Source organism: Charadrius vociferus, unplaced genomic scaffold (assembly GCF_000708025.1).
Source record: "Charadrius vociferus isolate BGI_N301 unplaced genomic scaffold, ASM70802v2 scaffold1, whole genome shotgun sequence".
Lineage (NCBI taxonomy): Eukaryota > Metazoa > Chordata > Aves > Charadriiformes > Charadriidae > Charadrius > Charadrius vociferus.
In genome coordinates this window covers 10037243-10052111 of record NW_009647680.1, presented here as the reverse complement: position 1 = coordinate 10052111, position 14869 = coordinate 10037243, and the positions used below count along the sequence as shown (strand labels likewise).

General features: G+C 40.1%; 2 protein-coding genes across 2 annotated transcripts in view; both read right to left on the bottom strand.

The window, feature by feature from the left end:
- Positions 1 to 1195, bottom strand: part of NDUFC2 (NADH dehydrogenase (ubiquinone) 1, subcomplex unknown, 2, 14.5kDa) — a 4406-nt gene extending 3211 nt beyond the window's left edge. Inside the window, exon 1 of the mRNA XM_009881253.1 lies at positions 1189 to 1195. Coding sequence (XP_009879555.1) covers positions 1189 to 1195 — 7 coding nt within the window. The remainder of the gene's footprint in view (positions 1 to 1188) is intronic.
- A 1151-nt stretch (positions 1196 to 2346) lies between these two features.
- Positions 2347 to 14273, bottom strand: ALG8 (ALG8, alpha-1,3-glucosyltransferase). Its single transcript, XM_009881215.1, has 12 exons — positions 14178 to 14273; positions 12684 to 12877; positions 10970 to 11079; positions 10004 to 10071; positions 9365 to 9491; positions 8648 to 8751; positions 8414 to 8534; positions 7861 to 8000; positions 6875 to 7014; positions 5116 to 5213; positions 3945 to 4017; positions 2347 to 2578 (listed from the first exon to the last, which is right to left on the bottom strand). Exons 2-12 carry the CDS (start codon positions 12785 to 12787, stop codon positions 2347 to 2349), a joined length of 1317 nt encoding a protein of 438 aa, XP_009879517.1. The 5' UTR covers positions 12788 to 12877; positions 14178 to 14273.
- Positions 14274 to 14869: the final 596 nt, after the last annotated feature.

The following is a 14869-nucleotide window of genomic DNA, read 5'->3' as shown; positions in this document are numbered from 1 at the left end:
CCTTTCCCGCTTTTACGTATTTCACCAAAACCCTCCCCCCAAACAACTCAACCCCAAAAACCTAACCAACTCTCTCCCGGCCCACAAAGCAACTCAGCCACCCCCAGATCGGGCGGCGCTACCCGGGACGGAGCGGGGGGGGTCCCGCAGGCCTGAGCCCTCCGGGTGAGGCGTCTCAGCCCCGCTGCGCCGGGCCGGGGAGGCCGGTCTGTAATTAAATTATAGGGGTTTAATTAAACCCTAAAAATTAAAAGCCAGTTCCTTTTCAGAGCTCTTCTGGCCGACAGATTAAAGACTAAGACCTACGGTCCTGCTAGGTTTACTTATTACTGTAAAAATCATATGAAACCAGTTGCAACATTACCAGGATTGACATAGACTTGTCTGGGTTGGAAGGGACATTTAAGATTATCGAGTCCAACCATCAGCCTAACACTGCCCAAACCACCACTAAACCACGTCCCTCAGCACCACGTCTGCCCATCTTTTAAATACCTCTGGGAATGCCCTCAGCACCATGTCTGCCCATCTTTTAAATACCTCCAGGGATGGTGACTCCACCACGTCCCTGGGCAGCCTGTGCCGGTTCTTGATAACCTTTTCAATGAAGAAATTTTTCCTACTATCCCATGTAAACCTCTCCAGGTGCAACTTGAGGCCATTTCCTCTTGTCCCCTAGCTTGTTATTTGCGAGAAGAGACCAACCCCCCCTCGCTACACCCTCCTTTCAGGTAGTTGTAGAGAGTGAGAATGTCACTTACCATAACCATTAATGAACACACCATGGGTCCTAAAGTTTTCCCAGCCTCTTTCCTAAGAATTTATTATTCAACTTTTCTCCATAAAAGAGGAGGTTTGGCTGCCACTGCTCCTTAGCGAGAGACGCTGAAGTTGAGGCAGGAGTCCTTGGAGGACTTCAGCTCGTCTTGCAAAGGCGATGCTGGAGAAGAGCAGGGAGAGAGTTTTTTAGGGGATATTGCTATTCCCCAACACAGGACAGCACCTGTACATGGATAAACAGGAGCATTGCAGACACCTCACTCCATGCAGAGCTTTGAGGCTTAGACTTGAAGGCAGAATACAGGTGAAAGCTGCACCGAGGCACTGCCAGCAGTCACAGCAGCCAAAAAGAACATGACAAAGTAATTAATGGAGTAAAAAAACCTAGAAAGTAACAGAAAGACTCACTGGCCATGAAAGGTTAAACATGGAAGCTATTTGGTTACACAAATAGCCACAGTGACTACTGTCCACCCCCTGACCTAACAAGAGCCACACTTCTATTTTCACATCCAAAATATTCAAAGAACACAAAGGGCACAACCATCCCCTGGGCTATCCCCTCTGAAGGGGGTCATGTTCTTAAACTAACATGGAAGAAAGTTCAAAAACTGCTGGAAAAACACGGTAAAAATCCATCCCTTCTCCCCTCCCAGCTTCATGTGTCAGTGCTGGGCTCCAAACTAGACCCCAATTTCTAGAGCAAGATCTTGAAAAAGATTGGGTTTTTTTGAAGAAAAAAATCTGCAGAGGCAGAACAGGATATACCTCATCATTACCAGAGGAATTGTGGACAGTTGGTCTCCTGTCATGGTTGCAGTTTTACATGAATTGCAAATAAATACAATTATCCAGCCACATTATCCAATATGTTTAATAGTGTTGAAACAGTATCAAATCAAGGCATGTGTCTGAAATGAGGCAACCTGGTCTACAAAAATAAGTATGATTACAGGAATATTAAAACCTCTTTGCAAAGACTGTATGGAAGATGATCAAAACAACACAAACATATTAAGCAACAATGTAAAGCTTCAGATTTGGGTGTTCAAGAGTTTGACAAAGCACCGCAGGCCAAGTTTCCAGCTAGACACTACATCCTTACTTGTGCAGGTGTCCCTCAAGAAGTAGGGCTTAGACATGAGATACAAAAACCGCAAGAAATGCTCAAACAAAAAATATCAAGTTTTTTAATTTATATGTTCCACAGAATGCAGTTACAACACTCTCCTACACAGCAATGATCCTTTGTAATTTACCACAGCAATTTTTATTCAAATACAAACAGTAGTGGGAAAGCCAGCAGGTTTTCCTCAGGACAGAAGTCTGGACCTTATTAAGCTTCACAGTTTATCCACAGCAAGTGGCATCTCACCATGTTATTGTGAAGAGTGCTTCTGGTCAGAGGTATCCTCGTTGGCAGTATAGAAGTGTTGGAAGAAAGAATCTCCTCATGGCCATGGTACACATACACTGTGTTTTATTGAGAGCCATATGTTCTTGTGACAATCCCTCAGTGTGCCCAATAATCCCCTCAAACATGGGACTGGTTGCCACACTGCAGCTTTACTCAGCCTTTTGTCTAACAGAAATTCTTTCAGTCAAGACGGAGACATAGAGTTTCAGCCAAGCGTAGGTGACACCCAGAGCACAGTACACAGAGGTCAGCAACAGAGGGACAAAAGGGAAGTGCAGTTTCCAGGTGGTCAAAGGAAAGACAATTTCACAGAAGATTTCCAAAGGCACTAGTTGGACGAGGTAGATTGTTTCAAGCCAGTTAAGGAGAGGCCTCTCTCTCCTGTCAAAGGAATTAAAAAAAAAAAGTGTTAAAATGCATGACGTTAACTGAAGTGAACTATTTCTCAGCTATCACCAGTGACCAGTGCAAAGAATATCTCCCATTAGTTCACAATAAAGCTTTTAAATAACGTAAAGAGTTTCAATCGGAAGATGTGGTAATAGAGTACAGCTAATTTCCTTATCACATGGTTTTTAACACCAAGTTCCAAGATACCCTGGAATTTAAGTAGAAACCTCAGCAGTTGCTCTGCTTTATCTCGTATCATTCCAGTGAACAACTGTACAGAGACCTTCATACACACATTTGTTCCACAGAACTTGTTCTACACCCAGAGACTGGAAATGTCAGATTTATCTTAACCACTGACCCTTTGCTCCTAGCCTTCTGTAGGATGTATGAGCCAATCTCTCTTGCAAAGGACATCAGTGGTTGGGTTTTGACTGCAAGTAAGTTTACAAGGGAATTCACATTCTTCTGGAAGGAATCTGGGGTGGTTTTTTTTTTTTTTGAACACTAGGAACGAACAGGAAACTTGCGAAAGCTCCATCTCTAGACAGAAGCTAAGCTCCCACAGAGGTTTTCAGATAGAGCTCTTGAGACAGAATGACTGAATTCTGAAATACTAAGTGGGGGGGAAGCAGTCTGGTTGAAAGAGGACCACCGACAAAAAGCAGGTGACAAGTACTGAATACAGGCTTATAGCATTTCCAACAGATCCTTCGCTACAGCTTGGCTTTGCCATGAAAAGTTTGGGAAACAGGAAAGTGGAGACTACAGTGGTTATAAGGATAAGTACTGTCTTTGGTCAAGTGGGTCAAAATGGCCTGTAAAAATACACAGGATGATTTAGGGAATTCTATGTTCTGACAATCAAGTGTTTCAGGAGATTTGTTGACGCATTACAGATTGTAAATGCATGTTATTATAGACTGCCCCTTCCACACATGAAAATACTAAGTACTAGTGCAAAAAAACCACAGTAGTATTTATAACCACCAGCACAGACAATCTTCAGATAACTCACTGCAATAAGTGTTCTAATATCAAATTAAATCCTCACAGGCTACAGCATTACAACTTTGTGCTTTAACAGGGCACCAGGCAGGTGGGGATTTACAGCCTGCTGGGACTACCTGGGTAGTTGTCACAATTCAAACATAACAAGGACGTGCTATAATAATCCTAACTTAAGCCTTGCCTCCTGGGAAGAGAGTGGAGGCAGCAGCATCTTTTGACCAGGAACGCTTCAATTTGATACTTCAGCATCGGTCTTCTGCACCGTTTGCCCCTTATGACAACACTGCTCCCAGTGACAGAGGAAGTAGTTTTGTTCTTGGCTTTGGGAACGAGTTTCTTTAATTACCTGAATAGAGATTTCAACGAAGAGAAGCTATACACAGTAAACAGCAGCATAAGCAGTATTTTAATTGGAAGTTCTGAAATACAAGGAACACAACATTTTTAAAATTAATTAGAAAAACATTTTGCCATATAAATTGCAGCATCTTTAAATCCTACTAGTCACACTTGCATTGTCCAACTTAATTATATTCTCCAAACAGAACTGAATGTTTTACTGCTTAGGACACCTAAAAATAAGCATAGATATTTACTAAAGCAAATGCCAAGTGTTTGCAATACACTTACTTCAATCATCTATAAGCATACTGAACACACTAATTATAATTACAACATGATAGCACTGCAAATAAGATTTTCCTATTAAAAATAAATCAGAAATTACTGGGCTGGGAAGGTTAAAACATAAAACGTGACAGCCAAAATCAATGCTATCTAGTTCTAGGTTGCATGGTAGATAAAAATTAAGTGATAGAGAAGGCAGAGGAAGTTTCTCATTTCTCAAGGCAGCAATTTTGCTATTGCAAATACGCAGCAGCATCAGACCAAAAGAGTGTGTCTGGATTTGACTTCTCCCAGAAGGATGACAATCAACTGATACAGAGTTATAGTGCGTCATAGCTATGATGGTCTAGGGTTTAAGTGAAGCAAAAGGGGAAGAAAGGAACAGCTTTTGGTCACAAAGAGAAATCTGTCCTTACATATACTGATTTCACCAATGATGTTGTGTAATTTTTTTTTAGTTTAAGCACATTAGTGATAGCATGAAGTAGCAGTCAGCTGGAAAACTGTCTACCAGATTTGTGGCTTCAAATTGTCTTTATCACTTTTGCTTCACATGGTTGTTAGACAGGGGAGTTTCTAGAACTGTGACAGAATGAGGGATAACAAGTATTGACTATGATAATTTCCCCATGTCTGTTTTAACTTATAGCCTAACAGCTCTTCCACAGCTTTTTAAACCAATGTTTCTTTTCTCTTGTTGAAGAATTTGTATTTATGGAAACAGGCTGACATACAGTTGCAGACCTTTCAACTTACTACATAAAATAATCTAAACCCATTACTTGCATATTACCTCTGGGGGAAAAAAAAAACAAAACAAAAAAAACAAAAAAACACCAACACAACCAAAACAGTAAGATGAAAGCACGGAACGAAGGAAAACACTTTACCTGGTGATGTGAACAACAACGGAAAAAGTGAGAAGTGCCCTGTAGTTGTCAGAATCAAGTAGATGCCGGCGTCCTTCGCTTTCTGAACAGACAACAAGCTAAAAGTGACAAGAATTTGTTATGCTTTTGTCTTTTAGCAAAGAAACTTAATTTCAGCGAAACACTACACAATTCACACGAGACTGAAGAACAGGTCAAATAAGAGTTCCATAATACCCCAGTCCCTCAATGAAGTCTCCTGCTTCCAAACCATATGGCCTCAGATAAAAATGCAGGAGAAAAAAAGTCAGCTAGGTAATCTTTCCCCAGAAAACCCCACCTCCACTGAACACAAACATCAGAAAGCCCTGGAGTTTTCTACAAATGGTCTTTTTCTGTAGCCAGCTGGTTGCCAACACTGCCATCCCTTCTTCTCCTTCCTTTTTTTTTTTTTTTCCCCCCACTGTTAATTCCCCTCTCTCCCACAATTCCCACTTCAAGAGTTTAAGCAGCTCTAAACCTCTGAACAGGAAAACACAGTTTGTAGCAATACTGGTCAGGCAGCTTATAGACTATAGCCTCACTTGTACCCAAAACAGGCATTAAGTCTTTTCGGTAGAAACTGTGTACTGTGCAGAAGGTCCCTTTCCTCAGTTAGCTTCTGAACAATCTACCCAGCATTTCAAATATGAACCGCAGTACTCATCAAGGCTTGAAGTGCCCGGCAGCTAAAAGACTACAATATTTTTTACATTTGTCCCTGCCACAGTACATCTCTAAACTTAACTATTCAGAGAGAAAAAGAACTTAATCAACTATGCACGCTTGCCAAACTTAAGTACAACAGCAGCATCCAATGCTTCAAAAGCCAGGCAAGCCAATTAATTTTTCTCTTCAAAAAGCAAAGCCAGAAGACACATAACGAATGCATCTTGGACGCATCGGGTGCAACAAATGTATGGCACAAATGCCGTAATAACAGTGGGGGAAACAAGAGACCTTAAGAAAGCAGCCTGCTTTCGTCCACCATGTCACATGAGTGAAATGTTTTATCAAGCCTGCTCCCAAACTGTCACTAAGACAAGGAGGTTTCAAGGGGAACCTAATGAATTCTTTTAAGAGCTGTGGGTCCAAATGCAGCCTAAAGTCTGAACCCCATTCTTTCATAAGCATGTTTGGTTTTGGTTTGTTTAGGTTTTTTCCCCTCATTATTCTAACAGCCATCAAGCACCCAAATTAAAACACAGATTTTCTGTATACTGTGCATCTTAATACAACGCAGCATTCCAAGAGACACAAAAGAGCGTATGTAGTGGGAAGGCCTGTGTGTCAGACTCCTAAATTGATTGCTTAATCATCCCAACACCACAACACCGTACACTTCTTCTGATCATCTGTACATTAGTACAAAGCTTTGCTGTGCCCCACAGAACTGATACAGGAATCAGCTACTCCCAATAAAGCTCTACTTAAAGCTTTTATCAATGCAAACTATTATAAAGTATAAGCCAGTGTTAGCATGTCATAAGACACCATTTGTTTAACACCACACCAGTTTCCTACACATGCGCCAGCACATTCTATTGTTAAGACAGCCACATTTTATTGTGCCTGAAACTAATTTACTTGAAACGCACTTAAACTTTACAGCTTAAGGCAGTCTATAAACATGTTTGTTTTCTGAAGTATGCTGAAAATTAAGTGATCCTCTTTGAGGATTCCCCAACAAGCAGTTGCAGGTTCAGTTTGGCCAGCTACTATGTACAAAAAACCCACTTACCTTAAAGGCAGAATAGCAAGGAGTATTGCTTTTTCATGCACGTGCCAGCCAAACATGAAGGAGCTCAATGCACAAAGAACAAGGCACTGAAGAAAGCCTCTGGGCCCTTGGGGTTTAAACCAAAGACAGAAAACAGAAGGCTAGAAACAACAGGCAAAAACAGGACTTCAGTGAAAAGTCTGGCAATCCTGAACACAACCCATTGTCTAATGAGATTTTTTTCAATGTTAATAAACACCACTGCACCCAGGTTGTGTTTGTGTGGCACAGGCATTACATAGCACTGGAGGAACTGTATCTATTTGGATGTACACGTAGAGCCTTAAGGACTTCATCAATGTCACAAGAGGGGAAAGCAGGCTGAGCGATTACAGCCAACTCCCTATTATTTGTGTTGCAAGAACTGTCTTTGAATCCATGCCACTAAACTCACTTCGAAGTTACTACATAAAGGTGCTGAATCAAAGACTTCCAGTTAAAGGCTAGCTGCTCTTTAGACTGAAAAAGACTCTGTATCCAGTTAATTGCTTATCAAACCTTCAATTCTCTGCTTGTCACCTGAACACCACTAGGCTTACCTGTAGCTCATGCTGTTAGGAACACTGTAAGCTGCCCAACCAGTTCCATCAGTATCTCTACTCACATCCTAGTTCAGTTACCTCTATCACAAAAGCTTACTTCTAGCTCAGCATGCAGAGTGGTTTTGATCCAAGATTGCTTTTAACAATCTTTTAACCATTCTAGAGTTGACAGGGGCCATAATTTTAGCCATACTTAAAGTAATATTGTGTATCCAGAAATATATTAATTCCACATTTATCCTAATAATTGTTGGGTTTGGGTTTTTGTGGGTGTATTTTTTTTGTTTGAAGAGAAAGCTTTTTTGTTGCTCTGGAGTTAAAATTTATGTGAAGTGCATGATAAGCAAATAAAGTCTACAGAGGACAAAATACATCAAGTTTAAAAAAAATATTATTTGTTCTTACCAATATAGATATGAAAGTACAGATTAATGTTGCCAGTGGAGTCACAGAAGGAAGGACAGTATGCTGAAATTCTTGAACCAGCCCTCCTGTCATTGAGGCTTTTGGAATTTTTGTGGGATCAAGAAAATTACACTTTAAACCTACAAACAAAACAAAAAGAGCACAAACTGATAAACATTAAAAAAATGAAGTAGCTGAACTAAGAACAGGGCCAAGTCTTGGTTGTTGTGAGTAGCTGAACTAAGAACAGGGCCAAGTTTTGTTTGGTTTTTTTTTTTTCCCAAAGGACAGTAGAGAAGAATAATTGATTTCTGATCTACTGCTGCAAACTTATCACTTTTTTTTTTTTCCCCAAAGGACAGCAGATAAGAATGATTGATTTCTGACCTACTGCTGGAAACTTACCATGCACTGGATTATGCAGACAATCAGGCGATTTAAAGCAATATGAAAATGTAATTTACTACCTGCATTTCAAATGGGGAAGGAACACTAAAATCCAGAGAGCTCTATCTGCATTTAGGCACCTTATAGTAGGATTAGCATACTGTACCAAAAATTGTTAGCGCTTTATCCATGGCATTGTACAAAGCCCAGAAGTTGGGGGCCCAATAAGCATGGCAGAGGCCTCGCTTGAAAGGAAAAAGCCGTGAAATGACCTGAGGCAGCTGTCCCTACAGAAAACAAAACAGAAGAAACAGCCTCTTTAGATGAGACATGGTTTATATTTTTGTAACATAGTTTTGTAACAGTTCAGGGGAATAACAAGTGAAAAAGGGGTTATTACCAACACTATGAAGGGACCCAATGAAAGAGCAGACACAAGACAGACAATCAATCCCAGAAGAGTTACATGAAGCAAGCTGAAACTTCTCCACTTCAGGGATCCATCTACAAGAAGCAAACAGATTACGAAAACACTTACTGTTTCAAGTGGGGAGGGAAACAAAGCATCCCACACTAAGAGCAAATTGCTAGCACCTATCTAGCAATAGATAGGTGCTAGCAAAAGAAACATACAGCCTTTTATGTCAATACATTCAGTTGCTTCCTTCAACAGTTAGTTTGCATTTACTTTTTCCACACTGCAGCTCCCCCATTATACAAACTTTCAGTATTTTCTCAAGAGAAACGCCTTCTCTATTCATGCAAGGAATATCAAACATGTTTTTCAGCGCTAAGAAATGGAGAGAAACTCAAAGGACTTTCAAATAGCTTCTGATGTTATCTAATAATTTCATAACCATAATTCTTACGACTTCAAACTGCCACATGCAGTTTGTTAGTGTTGTTTTTTCTTAATGAAGATCTCCCTAGAAACATGAATTTTACATAAATAAATTTCAAAGATCTCTGAAGATCTTACCAACTCTGTCACCCAAGGAAAATTTTTCTTGGGCCCACAGCCATTTCATTCTGATGGTACCTGCATGTCTTGAGTCTTCCCCAGGCCCCACTAATTAACACAATCCCCCAAAAGCAAATGAGGAAAAACCCATCTTACCTGCATTATTTGCAGTAAAGCAATAGGATCGCAACAAATAAATGCCATATGCTGGGGCCACATACATGTAGATATGTTTGAAATGCAGAAGAACAGCAAAAAGAAGAGCGCCCTCCAAGTATCTTTTCTAAGGGAAAAACAAAACCCAAGCTTCTACTTGTTCTCCTTTAGTACTAACTTTTAATGATCATCTGTTGTACTCCTAAGCTGACAGGACATTTATCACCAGCATAAAAACAAATGAGTGTTTACTTCAAGTTACAAACTCAGTAGCATTATGTACAACAGGTGTGAAGAAGGAAATTATATCATCAGATGATACTTGGAAAACTGGGATAGGCTCCACCTCCCTGCAGCTTCAGAGGTATGTTTTCTAAGGACTGGTGACTTGGAAGAAGGTGAGTGGCAGGAAACTATGCCACATTGCTCAGGTAGAACACAGAATTTAGCTTTCTCACAGGCAACTGCAATGCTGCAGCATCAACAAGCAATTATGGTCAATTTCCAGTACTCCTCTTCCCCCCAAACTCAACAAGTAATTAGACATCCAGCTTAGTACACCTCAACTGCTCATATTGAATGTAATTAATGCACATAAAATACACATGGCAACAACAGGAAAGAGCCACTCAAGTTTACCTGACATAGTCGGGCAACAGAAAGAAGCATCAGCCCAAATAGAAAGCCATTGTACTGAAAGTGAATATCTGAACTTGAGTCAAGAAAGGAATAAAGCAAACTTTCTTTACTACTATCAATTTTCTGGGGAAGACTCAAACTTACAAACAATAAATTCAAATTAAAATGGAACCTAAGTCAGGAAAGTAACCTTAAATTCACTTCATAGATTTGAAGTCATTACATCACCATACCTGTAAACACAGACACAAAACCTAATACTAGTACATTATCTTGATGAAACAAAGCAGAACAATCTAACCACATATGTATCATGCAACTTATACAATAAAAGGCTAATTCTCTACTTTTTGAATTTTTAAATGTTAGTTTCGGCCTCGCATTGGTGAATAGATGAGATGGCATCTCTCAGTTATAACCTACCACCTGTTAGCAGGCAACTTAAACAAGGACTGTGACAGACAAAACTAGTCCTTCCTATAAAAGAACACTGTTGCTTTCCCACCTCTGTTACCTCCTCAGCTAGATCAATACATGTTGTGTCAAGACTGACTCTCAATAACTGGACCTTCCAGAGGTTTTTCTATATCCCCTCAATAAAAAACTTGCTAATTCTCATGTAACATTACCCAATTGAATACAGCCTGAACATAAAGAACTTGTAGTGCTTTCCCTTGCTATGGGACAAACCTAGAACCCCTCCCAGGAAAAAAGAGGCGCTCTGCTAATACTTCTGTAGGCAGGCGGAGGAGGAGCAGCCAGCAGGAACAGGCATGCTGCTGCCAGACTGGTCCTCCTGCAGTTCTGGAAAATCAGACCAAAAACTGAATAATTTCTATTTTGCCAAATAACAATTCTAATGAAAACATGAAGTTATTCAAGTAACCCCAGAAACACAAACAGCAGTGTTCAAAAAAAAAACACAAAACAAACCCACAAACAACTTGCAACGGTTTGAAAGGATACGATCCACAATTAGCAACCCAAAATTCCACAAGAGCAGAACAGCAAGAATAAAGGTTGGTTTTTCCAGGATATCCTTTGCAGCTCGTTTCCCATTTACACATCTGCAGCACCTGAACAAGAGCAGAAGAAATAGAAGTCTTAAACAGCCAACAAAAACATCATTGCTTTTAAGAGCTGAGAAGTGCACGTAACCCAAAGAAAACTATTTTATTCGGATGGAAGGCAATGATAAAATTCTTGTTAAATTCATCAAGAGAAGACAGTGTCATGAATAAGTTTTAGTAAAAAAAGGATTTTAAATATCTATAGCTGTAGTATGTTCCACATACTAATGCTTATGTAACTTGCTCCACCCCCAGTATTATGAGCTATTTCTGCTGGTTAAAAAAATATCTTATTACTTCTCAGTGTGAAGCCATATGGTCCATATTATTTTTGAAGGTAAGGTTAGAGCAGATTAAAACGTTGTGGATGGTTTGTGTTGAAATACTATTAGCAGAGCCATTTTAAGAAAGCCAGCTCATTCACACATCTGAGTCAAAACAATAAAATGAGAAAAGTCACAACACAAAGCTAGCCATTTCAAATAAAGTAAGTAAATAAAGGGAGCTTAGGGAGTGCTCCAATGCAACAGAGAACTTTCTATGCAGATTTTGAGCAGATAGGACTGTGACAGGTTAAGGCAGGCAACATAATTCTCAAAACATCTCTCCCCCTCTTCTCTTTAGGTGTAGATAAAGACTTCTTCACAAAGTCAGGGCACACTGAAAACATACAATCTTAATATTGTTAAATTAGACTTGGAATAATCAGTTTGTCTTCAAGAATACCAGAAAATGAGTGGCTTAGCATACTGGATGATACTGGCATTTTATCACAAGTTTCCTTTATGCTTCTACTCTAGAAGAATAGAGTAGTAAGAAAAGTAATAGGAAGAAACAGTTGGGTGTACCCAAACTGTCCTGCAATTCCTGCAAAGTGGAGCTACAAAATCAGCCTACAAAAATGATGAGGGGATTGGAACATCTCTCATATGAGGAAAGGCTTAGGGACTTGGGTCTCTTTAGTCTAAAGAAAAGAAGATTGAGGGGGAAATCTTATTAATACTTACTTAAAGGGAGGATGCCAGGGGGATGGGAGCAGTCTTTTTTCAGTGGTGTCCAGTGATAGGACTAGGGGTAATGGGCACAAGCTTGAACATAGGAAGTTCCATCTTAACATGAGGAGGAACTTCTTTGCCTTGAGGGTAGTGGAGTACTGGCACAGGCTGCCCAGAGAGGTTGGGGATTCTCCCACTCTGGAGACATTCAAAACCCTCCTGGACGCTGTCCTGTGCAATCTGTTGTAGGTGACCCTGCTCTGGTGGGGGGGTTGGACTAGATCTCCAGAGGTCCCTTCCAACCCTAACCATTTGTGATTCTGTGAAAATGAATCCAGTGACAGAAACAAAATATCTGTAATAGGTGAAACAGCAGCTAATGTCTGAATGCCTACAAATCTGATCACACATACAAGCAATAGCATCTCCAAGAACAACAAAAACTGTTGTGTTTAGCAGTTTTCCAAATTTCTCCTTGAAAAAGTTAAAGCAACTTTGATATCTCCATGCATTTACAAGCTTATTTGTACAAATAATTATTTGTTATTACTGTAGGAAAAAGTTCATATATTAGTGACTACCCGCTGCCCCTAAAAACAGAACATAAAGACTTACTCACGAACTGCATATATGAAAAGGATATCTGTAAAGATGACAGAAAATCTTTGGAAGAAGATGGTTGCCCGACTGGTGTAATTCAGATTTTCAATAACCAACATCTTGGGGTCAAAGTACTTGGCAACATGTGAAAGTGCACATTCAAACCAAGCAAAAAATGGTGGATAATCCAGGGTCCATTCCGAAGTTGCCTAAAGACAAAATAAGATTAAATAGTTTAATACAATCCATGCCGTTTACAGTCCTTCAGGTACAGCTCATCACAGCAAATCAGCTGTTTGATTTTATTTCAGTAGCCTCTATTTAACAGAAACTACTTTGCAATGAAGTAGCCAACTGTGGTACTGAACACAATTCAAGCTGTTCATCTGTAGTACTGGTAGATGGATGGGATGTCTCTTGATTAGGAGAAAAAGATTAAACAACATTTTGTGTATCCGCACCTAAACAGTATATAACTTTCTGCTCTTTATAAATCAACTTACAGTAATAGGGCCAACATAAAAAAAAATCTCAATATATAAAATAGCTCACAGTGAGTATTTGCCTACATTAGAGGAATCACCAGCACAATCAGCCTTGTTACAATCTCAAAATTATTTTTACTCATTACTCAGCAAGTCTTAATTCTAGTAAGACCCTATCAAGATCAAATAGCATTTGATCTTTTCCCATACGGACCATTATTATGCCCTGACCAATGACTAACTCCATGGCTGTTTAAATAGGAAAGGAGGAAGAAGTACACAGCAGGTTGGGATGGGGTATATTTGTCAATGTGCATGTTCCATGTTATGCTGCTGAAAGGCATCGGGACCATGCTGGCATCACAGAAGTTTGTTTTACAGTATTGAATCAGCCTGTCAAAGTTCTAACCCACACAAATTATTTACTCCTGGATACATCATTACCAGATGCTTACATGAAAGATTACTAGAAACTATTATATTTATCCTAGAACTCCAGGAAATACTGGAAAATAGATTAAAACCCAATTGAGTACGCTGAGTCTATCATCAACCTAAAAGTGATTAATCTAGATTAAAATCAATGCACACCAGCAGTGCACCAGCAGAGGCTCAAAACTTTAATGCAGTGATTGATTCCATAATGTATACACCCATTTATATGATTCATTCTTTATCATGATAACTGTGCATAATTAATGACAAGAGCAAAGAAAGACAATTTAAGACTACCATGCAACTGCTCCTGTGTTACACAGCCTTTCTCTTGTCTTTTCCATTTCACCTGCGTAAGTACCAGCAGCTTCCCCAAACAATTCTCATTTTTTAACTAAAAGCTACAAAGGTCCAGCAAATGGTGACTGGTATGTTTTTGAACCACTGCTGTACAGCTGCCAACTATCAGTATCCATGACATGTACTTTCTGCAAATAAAAGGCTTTCTCCTCCAGCATTCACTTAAGCTGCCATACCCAATAAGCCTATAATGTATAGGCTGTTAAAAAACACCCAAACACATACTTACTTCATAGTACCACTGAGAAAGGGGTAAGTTGTGAGTGATGGCAAGCCAATTCCTATGTACTTCAAAATCTGTGGAATAACTACAGAAGGTTTATATTAAGAGTCACATACGCGCACTTAAAGGAGAAACATTTCAGAGCATATCACCACAGGCAGATAAAAAGGAAGCTCACATTGATCAGCTCTAGGGCAAGACTTTGATCAAGTATCTCTAACAGTAAAAAAGATGCTACGTGAACTTTGTGCCAAGAACATATACAGGTAGATGACACAAATTATTTATAGCTCAGCCTTTTCTGTCAATTAAAGCCAAAATTCCAGCTTCTGACTTTTTGATAGCAATTTGGCTTGGTTTTTTTTTTTTTTTTGGAGGAAAATAGCTACAATGTCTTTTAAAGTTAAAAAGCATTAATGTTTCAGCACCTTTAAAGGCCCTCCCGAACAACACCCAGGCAGAATGGGCTGTAAGCGCCTTCAGACACAAAAGCAAAGCGATTTCACACCGCCGACAGGACGAAGAGGCGGCGCCATCCAGCACCGCCCCGCTCCCCACAGGCACCCGAAGGAAATAAGGACCTCCAAGACCTCAGGGCCCCCTCAGGAACGGCGGTACCGCACCGGCCCCTACCCCCTCCCCACGCCCGGCCGCCCTCAGGGGCAGTGCAAGCCAACCGCCTCGCCGGGAGTAGGGCT

Excerpts from the sequence above, each read along its gene's own strand:
- ALG8 (XM_009881215.1), bottom strand. The coding sequence starts at position 12,787 with ATGTTGGTTATTGAAAATCTGAATTACACCAGTCGGGCAACCATCTTC. Across the intron at positions 8,535-8,647 it reads TGGGTCCCTTCATAGTGTTG|GGACAGCTGCCTCAGGTCAT; the intron begins GTAATAACCCCT and ends TGTTTTCTGTAG. Across the intron at positions 7,015-7,860 it reads GTACTTTCATATCTATATTG|CCTTCTGTTTTCTGTCTTTG; the intron begins GTAAGAACAAAT and ends TGTTGTTTCTAG.